Here is a 13,138-nt window from a genome sequence, read left to right on the forward strand (position 1 = left end):
AACAGAAGGGTGAGCGTAATGATGTTTTTTACGAAATGATGAGAGAAACTCATGTTTATTTTTAGTGATGGTAAAACCTAGCGTTTGTAATACGCTTGGATTTACCATCACTTTAAGGACACACAACGCAAGGGTATGTCTGTGTCATTAAGGGGTTAATGCACATTTTATCTTTCCAAGTTAGGTGTCACATACGCTTAAGAACATCAAATAAACTTATTACCCACCTGTCTAGTGACCCTGATAGTAGCCTTTGGCCAGAGCTGCTTAGACACAGACAGGTAACAGTTTTGTGGTGATTCTTTAGAGAAACTAGCAACTGCCCTCCCTTAAGCATGTCCCAGATTTTAACAAAACGACCACCTAGAATAGAAGGAGCATACAAAGTTAGAACTTATCATTTACACCAATCTTAGAAAAGCTTTACAGCATGATTACACTATTCTGGAAATTTCATTAAAGGGACAGTGTACCCTATTTCTTTTATCCTCTTTAATTTGTTCCAAATTATCCAGTTCACCTGCTGGAGTTTATTAAATTGTTCACAAGTATCATTTAAAATAGATGATTTTGCTTGTGGTATCACCTAAACTCAGCATTTCAATACTTAAGTATTGCCTATAGAAAAGCTGTGTAAACATATCCAGAATAAGAAATTACACTCCCAGTGGGGATTAGGAAAGAAGTAATACAATGCTAATTTTCAATTGTTCTCTCTATGTTTTTGGTATATAGATATATAAAATAATAAAGCATGTGTATGTACAGAAAATGATAAAATAAGGAGATCCAATTTCCCTGCAAGCTCAACACATTTTGATGGGATATGGCTTCGTAAAACAAAAACAGATATTTCACATACACAAATAAACCTAAACGAACAATTACTCATAGAATTTATACTGTGCTGCTGGTATAACAAGACATTAATTGATTTTGTAAATAATGTTCACTGATACATAGCACCTATATGCCACGAGACAACAAATTAAAGGCATAAATAATTTAAAGTAGTAATATCCCTAAACTATACAACAGCAAAAGAAGGAGAGCCATCGGTTTTCTACCATAACACAAAACATTTGAAATACATTAAGGGAAAATTATTTTACAGTACACTGCCCCTTTAAGTATAAATCATGTATATTTCATAATAATGGATCCAGCCTACTTTTGTTCTAATAGTAAATAAGATACAAATATATACCTGTATTCTCACAGTCTACACTAAAATTGTTAATGTTTAAAAAGATAGATAATGCCTTTACTACCCATTCCCCAGCTTTACACAACCAACATTGTTATATTAATATACTTTATAACATTGGAACCTCTAAATGTCTGCCTGTTTCTAAGCCACTATAGACCGTCTTGGATCACAGGCTTTTGTATTCGCTTTTCACAACAGGAGACTGCTAGTTCATGTGGGCCATATAGATAGCAATGTGTTCACACTCAAGGAGTTATTTAAGATTTAGCACAACACAGTACTAAATGCAAGTCAATAGATAATACAAAGTCATGTGATCAGGGGGCTTCAGAAAATGCGTAGATACAAGATAATTACAGAGTTATACAATTATATTAATATAACAGTGTTGGTTATGCAAAACTGGAGAATGAGTAATAAAGGGATTATCTATCTTTTAAAAGAATACAAATTCTATTGCCGACTGTCACTTTAAAGGGACAGTACACTGTAAAATTGTTTTTCCATAAATGTATTTTAAATGACTTGTTATACCAACTGCAGAGTATAAAATATTTGAGAAATTGCATTTTCAGGTTTGTGTATCTGAAGTAGCTGGTTTTGTGCTTTGAAACCACAGCCTATTACAATGGGTTGAGCTTCAGTTAATATCAGATCTCATTATGTTATCACTTTTATGTACACAGACTTGCTTCCTTATCTTATATTTGTCTGGAACACCAAAGCTCAATACTTAGAGAGAACAATGGAAAATTATCATTTTATTACTTAAAGGGCCATAATACCCAAATGTTTAAACACTTGAAAGTGATGCAGCATAGCTGTAAAAAGCTGATTAGAAAATATCACCTGAACATCTCTATGTAAAAAAGAAAGATATTTTACCTCAAAAGTTCCTCAGTAGCCACATCCCATTGTAAAGGATTTCTAAGCAGCATTTTAGTGAGTTTGTCCAGGGACATCTGAAGGGATGAGCTTCGTGAACTCTCATATTATTTCACCAATCAGGTAAAGGAAGCTTACTATGAAATCTCATGAGAGTTAAGTCAAATCTCATGAGATCACAGTAAGAGTTCATGACCTCAGCACTGCTGATGCTGATTGGCTGCTGTTCATTTCTTCATTTTTTTAAATTTGTTTACCTGCAGCTGGGAGCAGCTGAGTATAACTTTTTACACAGAACTTACTCTGCTGAGCTGAGGAGATTGTGAGGTAAAATATCTTCCTTTTTTACATAGAGATGCTCAGGTGATGTTTTCCTGTCAGCTTTTTACAGTTATACTGCATCAGTTTCAAGCGATTTATCATATGAGTATTATGTCCCTTTAACTATCATGCCCCCCACTGAGGGTGTAATCTCTTCTGCTGGCTGTGTTTACTTAGGCTTGTCAATAGCGTATACGCCAGTATCAAAACTTTCAGTATAGGTTGGGAAACCCCAAGCTAAATCAGCTATTTCAAATGCTGAAATATGAGTAAAGGAGCTACTTGCAACCAATTTAATACACTCTAGCAGGTAAAAAGGATCATTGGGAATAATTTAAAGGGGAGAACGTTTTTGGGTGAACTGTCCCTTTAAGTTAAACGTTTTGTTTCAAAGTAGACAGGCAGGTATACACATTAAAAGCTGAAATGTGTCTATTTTGTAAGTCTCAGACTTCATACACTCCTGTATTAACCAATGACAACTATTTATATTCACTTAAATTATTATTTAAGCCAACTTATGACCTCTATTAAACCTACAATTATGATATCATGGCTTATTCATCAGCAGCAGAGAAAGCCTGCAACTAAAACAAACACATGGCCACTATTTGTTTATTCAATTAATACCGATTAGATCTCATATCCAAGTGTCAAAATGAATGAAACAATTAAAAAAAATACTCCCATTACCTTTGACTGATTATCAGTAATGATAATGTAATTCATTTACACTTGTTTTGGTTACATAAGGATGTAACAGTGTTTCTCACCTGCAGATGCCAGAAGCCCTTCAGAAGGAAAGAGAAGTACACTCTCCACCGGATGCTCATGCTCCATGTTTATAACACTGTGCTCTGTTCTTGCATCAAATACTTTGATAGTGTGATCATACGAGCCTGCAGCGTTGTATGAGGAAACATGACATATTGTACCACTAAATCTGACAAACGTATAGGCACGATATATGGTCACACAAACTGACATCATGGCAGCTTTAAAAAGTTTAGTTATGTGTAGAAAAACAACTTTGCAGTATATTCTAATTGTTTACTGTGCCCCCTTTTCATGTAAGTTATCTATGGGAACAGTGTTTTCCTTTAGCAAAAATGCTTCCAGTAAAAGTTATTACAGGTTCAACGGCATATGCACATATGAAACATGTGACTAGAGTATCAGGATTCAAACACCATGCCTGCAGAGAGAACCGGTGATGGTGTTATTGTGTCAGTGACATACAAGTCACTGCTGCCTGTCCGAGAAGGTGTAGTGTTTGAATGCTGGTACAGATGGCACTCACAGCATATGTGCGTATGCCACTGAAAAAGTAATAACTTTTACTAGAAGTATTTTTGCTAAATAATGCAAAAATGCAGTCACGTTTCAATTTTCTATCCCTTTAACAGTAAACTACACGGAGCCCTCTTAATGTAAGATGTCTGCAAGTAAAAAAATTCATGTGTAACAAAATCTTGGTCAAGATGAACATAAATATACAAAATCAGCATACCTGTTACAAAAATGTTATCATTGAGTTTGCTGGTACAGCCACACCTCACATAGTCTGTATGCTCCTTGTAAGAAACTATTTCAGTGCTGTTTGGAATGTCCCAGACTTTAGATGCATAGTCATCAGCACCAGACACAATCCGGTACTTATCACCTGTGAAGTCCACAAAATGCACTGCTCTGAAAGAAGACAAAGTCTTTGTTACATATTATCATTCACTATGTTATCTAAATAGCCAGTACATAAGGGTTTGACAAATCCTGGACACCAGTGTGCAATGGTTTCTTGAATATTGCCAAACATCTATTTATAAAAAGACAATGCAATAGCATTTTATCAGAATTTAGATGAGTAGATTTTTTTGGGGGGACAAATTTCCAAATTTAATTCAATTTGCCGGCTCCCTGTATTATGTAGTCAGCCAATCACAGACTCAGATGTATACAATGTGAACTTTGGCACATGCTAAGTAGTAGCTGGTGCCTTAGAAAACATAATTTATGCTTACCTGATAAATTCCTTTCTTCTGTAGTGTGATCAGTCCACGGGTCATCATTACTTCTGGGATATTACTCCTCCCCAACAGGAAGTGCAAGAGGATTCACCCAGCAGAGCTGCATATAGCTCCTCCCCTCTACGTCACTCCCAGTCATTCGACCAAGGACCAACGAGAAAGGAAAAGCCAAGGGTGAAGTGGTGACTGGAGTATAAATTAAAAAATATTTACCTGCCTTAAAAACAGGGCGGGCCGTGGACTGATCACACTACAGAAGAAAGGAATTTATCAGGTAAGCATAAATTTTGTTTTCTTCTGTTAAGTGTGATCAGTCCACGGGTCATCATTACTTCTGGGATACCAATACCAAAGCAAAAGTACACGGATGACGGGAGGGATAGGCAGGCTCTTTATACAGAAGGAACCACTGCCTGAAGAACCTTTCTCCCAAAAATAGCCTCCGATGAAGCAAAAGTGTCAAATTTGTAAAATTTGGAAAAAGTATGAAGCGAAGACCAAGTTGCAGCCTTGCAAATCTGTTCAACAGAGGCCTCATTCTTGAAGGCCCAAGTGGAAGCCACAGCTCTAGTAGAATGAGCTGTAATTCTTTCAGGAGGCTGCTGTCCAGCAGTCTCATAAGCTAAACGAATTATGCTACGAAGCCAAAAAGAAAGAGAGGTAGCGGAAGCTTTTTGACCTCTCCTCTGCCCAGAGTAAATGACAAACAGAGAAGACGTTTGTCGAAATTCCTTAGTTGCCTGTAAGTAAAATTTTAGAGCACGGACTACATCCAGGTTGTGCAGTAGACGTTCCTTCTTTGAAGAAGGATTTGGGCATAAAGAAGGAACAACAATCTCTTGATAGATATTCCTGTTAGTAACTACCTTAGGTAAGAACCCAGGTTTAGTACGCAGGACTACCTTATCCGAATGAAAAATCAAATAAGGAGAATCACAATGTAAGGCTGATAATTCAGAGACTCTTCGAGCCGAGGAAATAGCCATTAAAAATAGAACTTTCCAAGATAACAACTTTATATCAATGGAATGAAGGGGTTCAAACGGAACGCCCTGTAAAACATTAAGAACAAGGTTTAAACTCCATGGTGGAGCAACAGTTTTAAACACAGGCTTAATTCTGGCCAAAGCCTGACAAAAAGCCTGGACGTCAGGAACTTCTGACAGACGTTTGTGTAACAGAATGGACAGAGCTGAGATCTGTCCCTTTAATGAACTAGCAGATAAACCCTTTTCTAAACCTTCTTGTAGAAAAGACAATATCCTAGGAATCCTAACCTTACTCCAAGAGTAACCTTTGGATTCACACCAATATAGGTATTTACGCCATATCTTATGGTAAATCTTTCTGGTAACAGGTTTCCTAGCCTGTATTAAGGTATCAATAACTGACTCAGAAAATCCACGTCTTGATAAAATCAAGCGTTCAATTTCCAAGCAGTCAGCTTCAGAGAAGTTAGATTTTCATGTTTGAAGGGACCCTGTATCAGAAGGTCCTGTTTCAGAGGTAGAGACCAAGGTGGACAGGATGACATGTCCACCAGGTCTGCATACCAAGTCCTGCGTGGCCACGCAGGTGCTATTAGAATCACTGATGCTCTCTCTTGTTTGATTCTGGCAATCAATCGAGGAAGCAACGGGAAGGGTGGAAACACGTAAGCCATCCTGAAGTCCCAAGGTGCTGTCAGAGCATCTATCAGGACTGCTCCTGGATCCCTGGATCTGGACCCGTAACGAGGAAGCTTGGCGTTCTGTCGAGACGCCATGAGATCTATCTCTGGTTTGCCCCAACGTCGAAGTATTTGGGCAAAGACCTCCGGATGAAGTTCCCACTCCCCCGGATGAAAAGTCTGACGACTTAAGAAATCTGCCTCCCAGTTCTCCACTCCCGGGATGTGGATTGCTGACAGGTGGCAAGAGTGAGACTCTGCCCAGCAAATTATCTTTGATACTTCCATCATAGCTAGGGAGCTTCTTCTCCCTCCCTGATGGTTGATGTAAGCTACAGTCGTGATGTTGTCCGACTGAAACCTGATGAACCCCCGAGTTGTCAACTGGGGCCAAGCCAGGAGGGCATTGAGAACTGCTCTCAATTCCAGAATGTTTATTGGCAGGAGACTCTCCTCCTGACTCCATTGTCCCTGAGCCTTCAGAGAATTCCAGACGGCACCCCAACCTAGAAGGCTGGCGTCTGTTGTTACAATTGTCCAGTCTGGTCTGCTGAATGGCATCCCCCTGGACAGATGTGGCCGAGAAAGCCACCATAGAAGAGAATTTCTGGTCTCTTGATCCAGATTCAGAGAAGGGGATAAGTCTGAGTAATCCCCATTCCACTGACTTAGCATGCACAGTTGCAGTGGTCTGAGGTGTAAGCGTGCAAAGGGTACTATGTCCATTGCCGCTACCATTAAGCCGATTACCTCCATGCATTGAGCCACTGACGGGTGTTGAATGGAATGAAGGGTGCGGCAAGCACTTTGAAGTCTTGTTAGCCTGTCCTCTGTCAGGTAAATCTTCATTTCTACAGAATCTATAAGAGTCCCCAGGAAGGGAACTCTTGTGAGTGGAACGAGTGAACTTTTCTTTTCGTTCACCTTCCATCCATGTGACCTTAGAAATGCCAGCACTAACTCTGTATGAGACTTGGCAGTTTGAAAGCTTGAAGCTTGTATCAGAATGTCGTCTAGGTATGGAGCTACCGAGATTCCCCGCGGTCTTAGTACCGCCAGAAGAGCACCCAGAACCTTTGTGAAGATTCTTGGAGCTGTAGCCAATCCGAATGGAAGAGCCACAAACTGGTAATGCCTGTCTAGGAAGGCAAACCTTAGGTACCGATAATGATCTTTGTGAATCGGTATGTGAAGGTAAGCATCTTTTAAATCTACAGTGGTCATGTATTGACCCTCTTGGATCATAGGTAAAATTGTCCGAATAGTCTCCATCTTGAACGATGGAACTCTTAGGAATTTGTTTAGGATCTTTAAGTCCAGGATTGGTCTGAAAGTTCCCTCTTTTTTGGGAACCACAAACAGATTTGAGTAAAACCCCTGTCCCTGTTCCGATCGTGGAACTGGATGGATTACTCCCATTAACAAGAGCTCTTGTATGCAGCGTAGAAACGCCTCTTTCTTTGTCTGGATTGTTGACAATCTTGACAGATGAAATCTCTCTCTTGGAGGAGAGTATTTGAAGTCCAGAAGGTATCCCTGAGATATTATCTCTAGCGCCCAGGGATCCTGAACATCTCTTGCCCAAGCCTGGGCGAAGAGAGAAAGTCTGCCCCCCACTAGATCCGATCCCGGATCGGGGGCCCTCAATTCATGCTGTTTTAGGGGCAGCAGCAGGTTTCCTAGTCTGCTTGCCCTTGTTCCAGGACTGGTTAGGTTTCCAGCCTTGTCTGTAGCGAGCAACAGCTCCTTCCTGTTTTGGTGCAGAGGAAGTTGATGCTGCTCCTGCTTTGAAATTACGAAAGGAACGAAAATTAGACTGTCTAGTCTTGGCTTTGGCTTTGTCCTGAGGCAGGGCATGGCCTTTACCTCCTGTAATGTCAGCGATAATCTCTTTCAACCCGGGCCCGAATAAGGTCTGCCCTTTGAAAGGTATATTAAGCAATTTAGACTTAGAAGTAACATCAGCTGACCAGGATTTTAGCCACAGCGCCCTGCGTGCCTGAATGGCGAATCCTGAATTCTTCGCCGTAAGTTTAGTAAGATGTACTACGGCCTCCGAAATGAATGAATTAGCTAGTTTAAGGACTCTAAGCCTGTCCGTAATGTCGTCCAGAGTAGCTGAACCAATGTTCTCTTCCAGAGACTCAATCCAGAATGCCGCTGCAGCCGTGATCGGCGCAATGCATGCAAGGGGTTGCAATATAAAACCTTGTTGAACAAACATTTTCTTAAGGTAACCCTCTAACTTTTTATCCATTGGATCTGAAAAAGCACAGCTATCCTCCACCGGGATAGTGGTACGCTTAGCTAAGGTAGAAACTGCTCCCTCCACCTTAGGGACCGTTTGCCATAAGTCCCTTGTGGTGGCGTCTATTGGAAACATTTTTCTAAATATCGGAGGGGGTGAGAACGGCACACCGGGTCTATCCCACTCCTTAGTAATAATTTCAGTAAGTCTCTTAGGTATAGGAAAAACCTCAGTACTCGTCGGTACCGCAAAATATTTATCCAACCTACACATTTTCTCTGGTATTGCAACTGTGTTACAATCATTCAGAGCCGCTAACACCTCCCCTAGTAATACACGGAGGTTTTCCAGTTTAAATTTAAAATTTGAAATATCTGAATCCAGTCTGTTTGGATCAGAACCGTCACCCACAGAATGAAGTTCTCCGTCCTCATGTTCTGCCACCTGTGACGCAGTGTCTGACATGGCCCTAATATTATCAGCGCACTCTGTTCTCACCCCAGAGTGATCACGCTTACCTCTTAGTTCTGGTAATTTAGCCAAAACCTCAGTCATAACAGTAGCCATATCCTGTAATGTGATTTGTAATGGCCGCCCAGATGTACTCGGCGCTACAATATCACGCACCTCCCTCTGAGCGGGAGATGTAGGTACTGACACGTGAGGCGAGTTAGTCGGCATAACTCTCCCCTCGTTGTTTGGTGAAATTTGTTCAATTTGTACAGATTGACTTTTATTTAAAGTAGCATCAATACAGTTAGTACATACATTTCTATTGGGCTCCACTTTGGCATTGCAACAAATGACACAGGTATCATCCTCTGAATCAGACATGTTTAACACACTAGCAAATAAACTTGCAACTTGGAAATACAATTCAATTAGAATAATATTAAAACGTACTGTGCCTTTAAGAAGCACAGAAGATCTATGACAGTTGAAAATTAATAAATTGAAACAGTTATAGCCTCAATCCTTGTAACAACACAACTTTAGCAAAGGTTTAATCTGAAAGCAGGAAACAAATTACAGAATAAAAGTTTTTTATCTCAGTCAAACTATAATTCTCACAGCTCTGCTGAGAGAAATTACCTCCCTCAAAATAAGTTTTGAAGACCCCTGAGCTCTGTAGAGATGAACCGGATCATGCAGGGAATACAATGAGTTGCTGACTGAAATATTTGATGCATAGTAAAAGCGCCAAAAAACGGCCCCTCCCCCTCACAACACAGCAGTGAGGGAGAACAGAAACTGTCAGAAAAACAGATTAAGCAACTGCCAAGTGGAAAAATAGTGCCCAAACATTTATTCACACAGTTCCTCAGCAAATGAAAACGATTTTACATTCCAGCAAAAACGTTAAACATAATCTCTAGTTATTAAACAGCTTTATGTATTTCTTACAGTGTAATTCTAGTGAAGTACCATTCCCCAGAATACTGAAGTGTAAAGTATACATACATGACATTATATCGGTATGGCAGGATTTTCTCATCAATTCCATTGTCAGAAAATAAAAACTGCTACATACCTCTATGCAGATTCATCTGCCCGCTGTCCCCTGATCTGAAGTTTACCTCACTCCTCAGATGGCCGAGAACAGCAATATGATCTTAACTACTCGGCTAAAATCATAGCAAAACTCTGGTAGATTCTTCTTCAAACTCTGCCAGAGAGGTAATAACACACTCCGGTGCTATTTTAAAATAACAAACTTTTGATTGAAGATATAAAACTAAGTATAATCACCATAGTCCTCTCACACATCCTATCTAGTCGTTGGGTGCAAGAGAATGACTGGGAGTGACGTAGAGGGGAGGAGCTATATGCAGCTCTGCTGGGTGAATCCTCTTGCACTTCCTGTTGGGGAGGAGTAATATCCCAGAAGTAATGATGACCCGTGGACTGATCACACTTAACAGAAGAAAGTATGAATATAAAAAGACTGTGCACATTTTGATGATGGAAGTAAATTGTAAACTCTCTTAAAACTATGTGAATCATGAAAGTTTAAATTTGAGTTAAGTCTCCCTTTAATATATATCTGAGTGTGAAAGAAAGAAAACCAATCTGATAATTTTTAATAATTATTTACATAACATTTCTCACTCATTTAGAAATGTAAATGACGTGAACATTATTTTTGCCAGTGAATAGTAAAAAAGAAAGCTGACAAATGTTTTTAATGTCATATTGAAGCTTAAAAGGGACACTTAAGTCAAAATTAAACTTTCATTATTCAGATAGAGCATGCAATTTTAAACAACTTTGCACTTTTTTTTAATGGAAGTAAATTGGAGTCTTCTAATATTTGCACTTTTTGAGTCACCAGCTCCTACTGAGCATGTGCAAAAATTCACAGGATAAGTGTATATGCATTTGTGATTGGCTGATGGCTGTCACATGGTACAGGGGGAGTGGAAATAGACATAACTTTTAAAATTGTCAGAAAAAAAAATCTACTATTCATTTGAAGTTCAGACTAAGTGCTATTGCAATGTCTTGTTATCTTGCATTTGTTGATTATGCAAATCTACTGTGTTGACTGGTTCTTTAAAGGGACAGTATACTGTAAAATATTTTTTCCCTTAATGTGTTTACAATTGCTTTTTTTACCAACTGCAGAGTAAAAAATGTATGAAAATTAGCTTTTTAAGGTTTATTTCTGTATATTAAAGCTCTGATTTTGTGTTTTGAAGCCACAGCCTAATAAAATAGGTTGAGCTTGTAGGTATAATCAGATCTCATTACTGTATCACATTGTGCACATATACCTGCTTCTTTATCTTATATCTGTCCTTAAAACAATCACCAATACTTTGAGAGAACAATGGAGAATCAACATTTTATTACCTTATCTCTGCTTTATCACACTGGGAGTGTAATTTCTTCTGCTGGCTGTGTTTACAAAGCTTATCTATAGCTGGTACGCGCGGCCACAATCTTTCAGAATAGGTGGGGATACCACATGCTAAATTAACAATTTCAAATGCCAATATAAGGGTAAAGGAGCTACTTGTAAACAATTTAATACACTCCAGCAGGTAAAGTGGATCATTGGGAACAAATTAAAGGGGAGAACATTTTTGAGTAAACTGTCCCTTTAAGTGCTATGTATCACGGGCCTGCTTTTTGCTATCAACATTAACCAATTAGAGTATCTCTCTATTGTATTGGTATGTGCCAGTATTATCACTGATGTACAATAGTAAGCACATTGTTATAAGCATAGGTCTCGTCTATACAGAGTTTTCTGAGATCTCATCACTCATGGGATCTACCCATCCCAAAGTCAGAAGAGGATAAAAACTGAGCTGTAATATGCAGGTAATACCAAGACAAAAGCAAACTTATACAAGTTCTAATAACACATTCTAATGGCAAACAAGTTGTGTACTGTTGTATATATAAAGTATTAGTAGTTGTGGTCAGTGGCCATTTACTTATATGATAGATAAAACAGACTTTCGCTTCCTCAGAGGCTATAATGGCTTCACAATTCTTGAATATGTAGAATGCTGCATGTTTACTATAGTGTTTAGATCAGAAGAAAATTAAAAGGACCATTAAAGTCAAAATTGAAAATTCACTTCCATTATGAAAATGTGCACAATCGTTTTTTTTATGCACAATTTCTGAGGCACCAGCTCCTACTGAGCATGTGCAAGAGTTCACAGCATATATGTATATGCATTTTGTGACTGGCTGATGGCTGTCACATGATGCAGGGGGGAAGAAAATGTAGCTTTGAAATTTGTTTTTGTGTTGTCTTTTTATTATGCACTTGGTGATTGTGCAATTATACAATATTTAATTGTCCTTTTATTCTACAAGGCTTTTCAAGCACGTGCTTACGTGCTGATATATGCTATTGATATTAAAATATATACGATTTTAATATCCTCTTAACTGGCCTTTAAAGGTACAGTAAAGTCAAAATTAAACAAGCATGATTCAGATAGTGAGTGCAATTTTAAAAAAACTTTCCAATTTACTTATATTATCACATTTGCTTTGGGCTCTTGGTATCCTTTGTTGTAGAGTAAAACTAAGTAGGATAGGAGCTTAGAGCGTGCACATGTCTTTAGCATTCTATAACAGGAGTGTTTGCAACAATATTTATAGCAATTTTATAGAATGCTAGACACATACACGACCCTAAGCTCCTACCTAGGTTTACTTTTAAACAAAAGATACGAGATCTAAGCAAAACTGATAGAAGTAAATTTGTTGTTTAAAATGTCATGCTCTATCCAATTTAAGCGTAATTTTGACCGCCCCTTTAAATTTCATGAGGCCTTGTTACACTCCTTTAGCTGTGTTAAATTCCAGCTACAAACTATTGTTGGCTACTGTAGTCAGATTAGAACATGATCATTTATTTTTTAATACAAGCAACATCTGTACATGGACAATTATACATAATTAAAAATAAATAAAAAATAAATATGCAATACACTTATTATTTATTTTGCCAGCTCTTCCTGTAATTTAACTATAGAAAATGTTAGTGTTTGCAGAGAGGCTGGTATGCATAACCCAGAATATTCCACATATGCAGGAGCAATATTGTAAGTGTCTCTATCCCTAACTGGCCACAGCAAATGAAATAAGATACAATTTCAAATCGATTTTCAAGGAGTGTGCCACGGGTCTGCAAAACCATGCACAATCTTCTAACAAAATTGCTGACGCATTAATAAAAATTACTTTAATATCCCTTCGATTTATAAATGCAGGATGAATCCATGCATCTCCTCTTCTGTGATTACTCTGTGCTC

General features: G+C 38.6%; 1 protein-coding gene across 2 annotated transcripts in view; it reads right to left on the bottom strand.

The window, feature by feature from the left end:
- The window catches only part of UTP15 (UTP15 small subunit processome component), a 75,399-nt gene that overhangs the window by 56,253 nt on the left and 6,008 nt on the right, over window positions 1–13,138 (bottom strand). For both annotated transcript variants that reach the window (XM_053701423.1, XM_053701424.1), the window contains exons 5-7: window positions 3,927–4,105; window positions 3,190–3,315; window positions 228–363 (exon numbers count right to left, since the gene is read on the bottom strand). In XM_053701423.1, coding sequence (XP_053557398.1) covers window positions 228–363; window positions 3,190–3,315; window positions 3,927–4,105 — 441 coding nt within the window. The remainder of the gene's footprint in view (window positions 1–227; window positions 364–3,189; window positions 3,316–3,926; window positions 4,106–13,138) is intronic.

This window comes from Bombina bombina, chromosome 2 (assembly GCF_027579735.1).
Source record: "Bombina bombina isolate aBomBom1 chromosome 2, aBomBom1.pri, whole genome shotgun sequence".
In the NCBI taxonomy this organism is placed as follows: domain Eukaryota; kingdom Metazoa; phylum Chordata; class Amphibia; order Anura; family Bombinatoridae; genus Bombina; species Bombina bombina.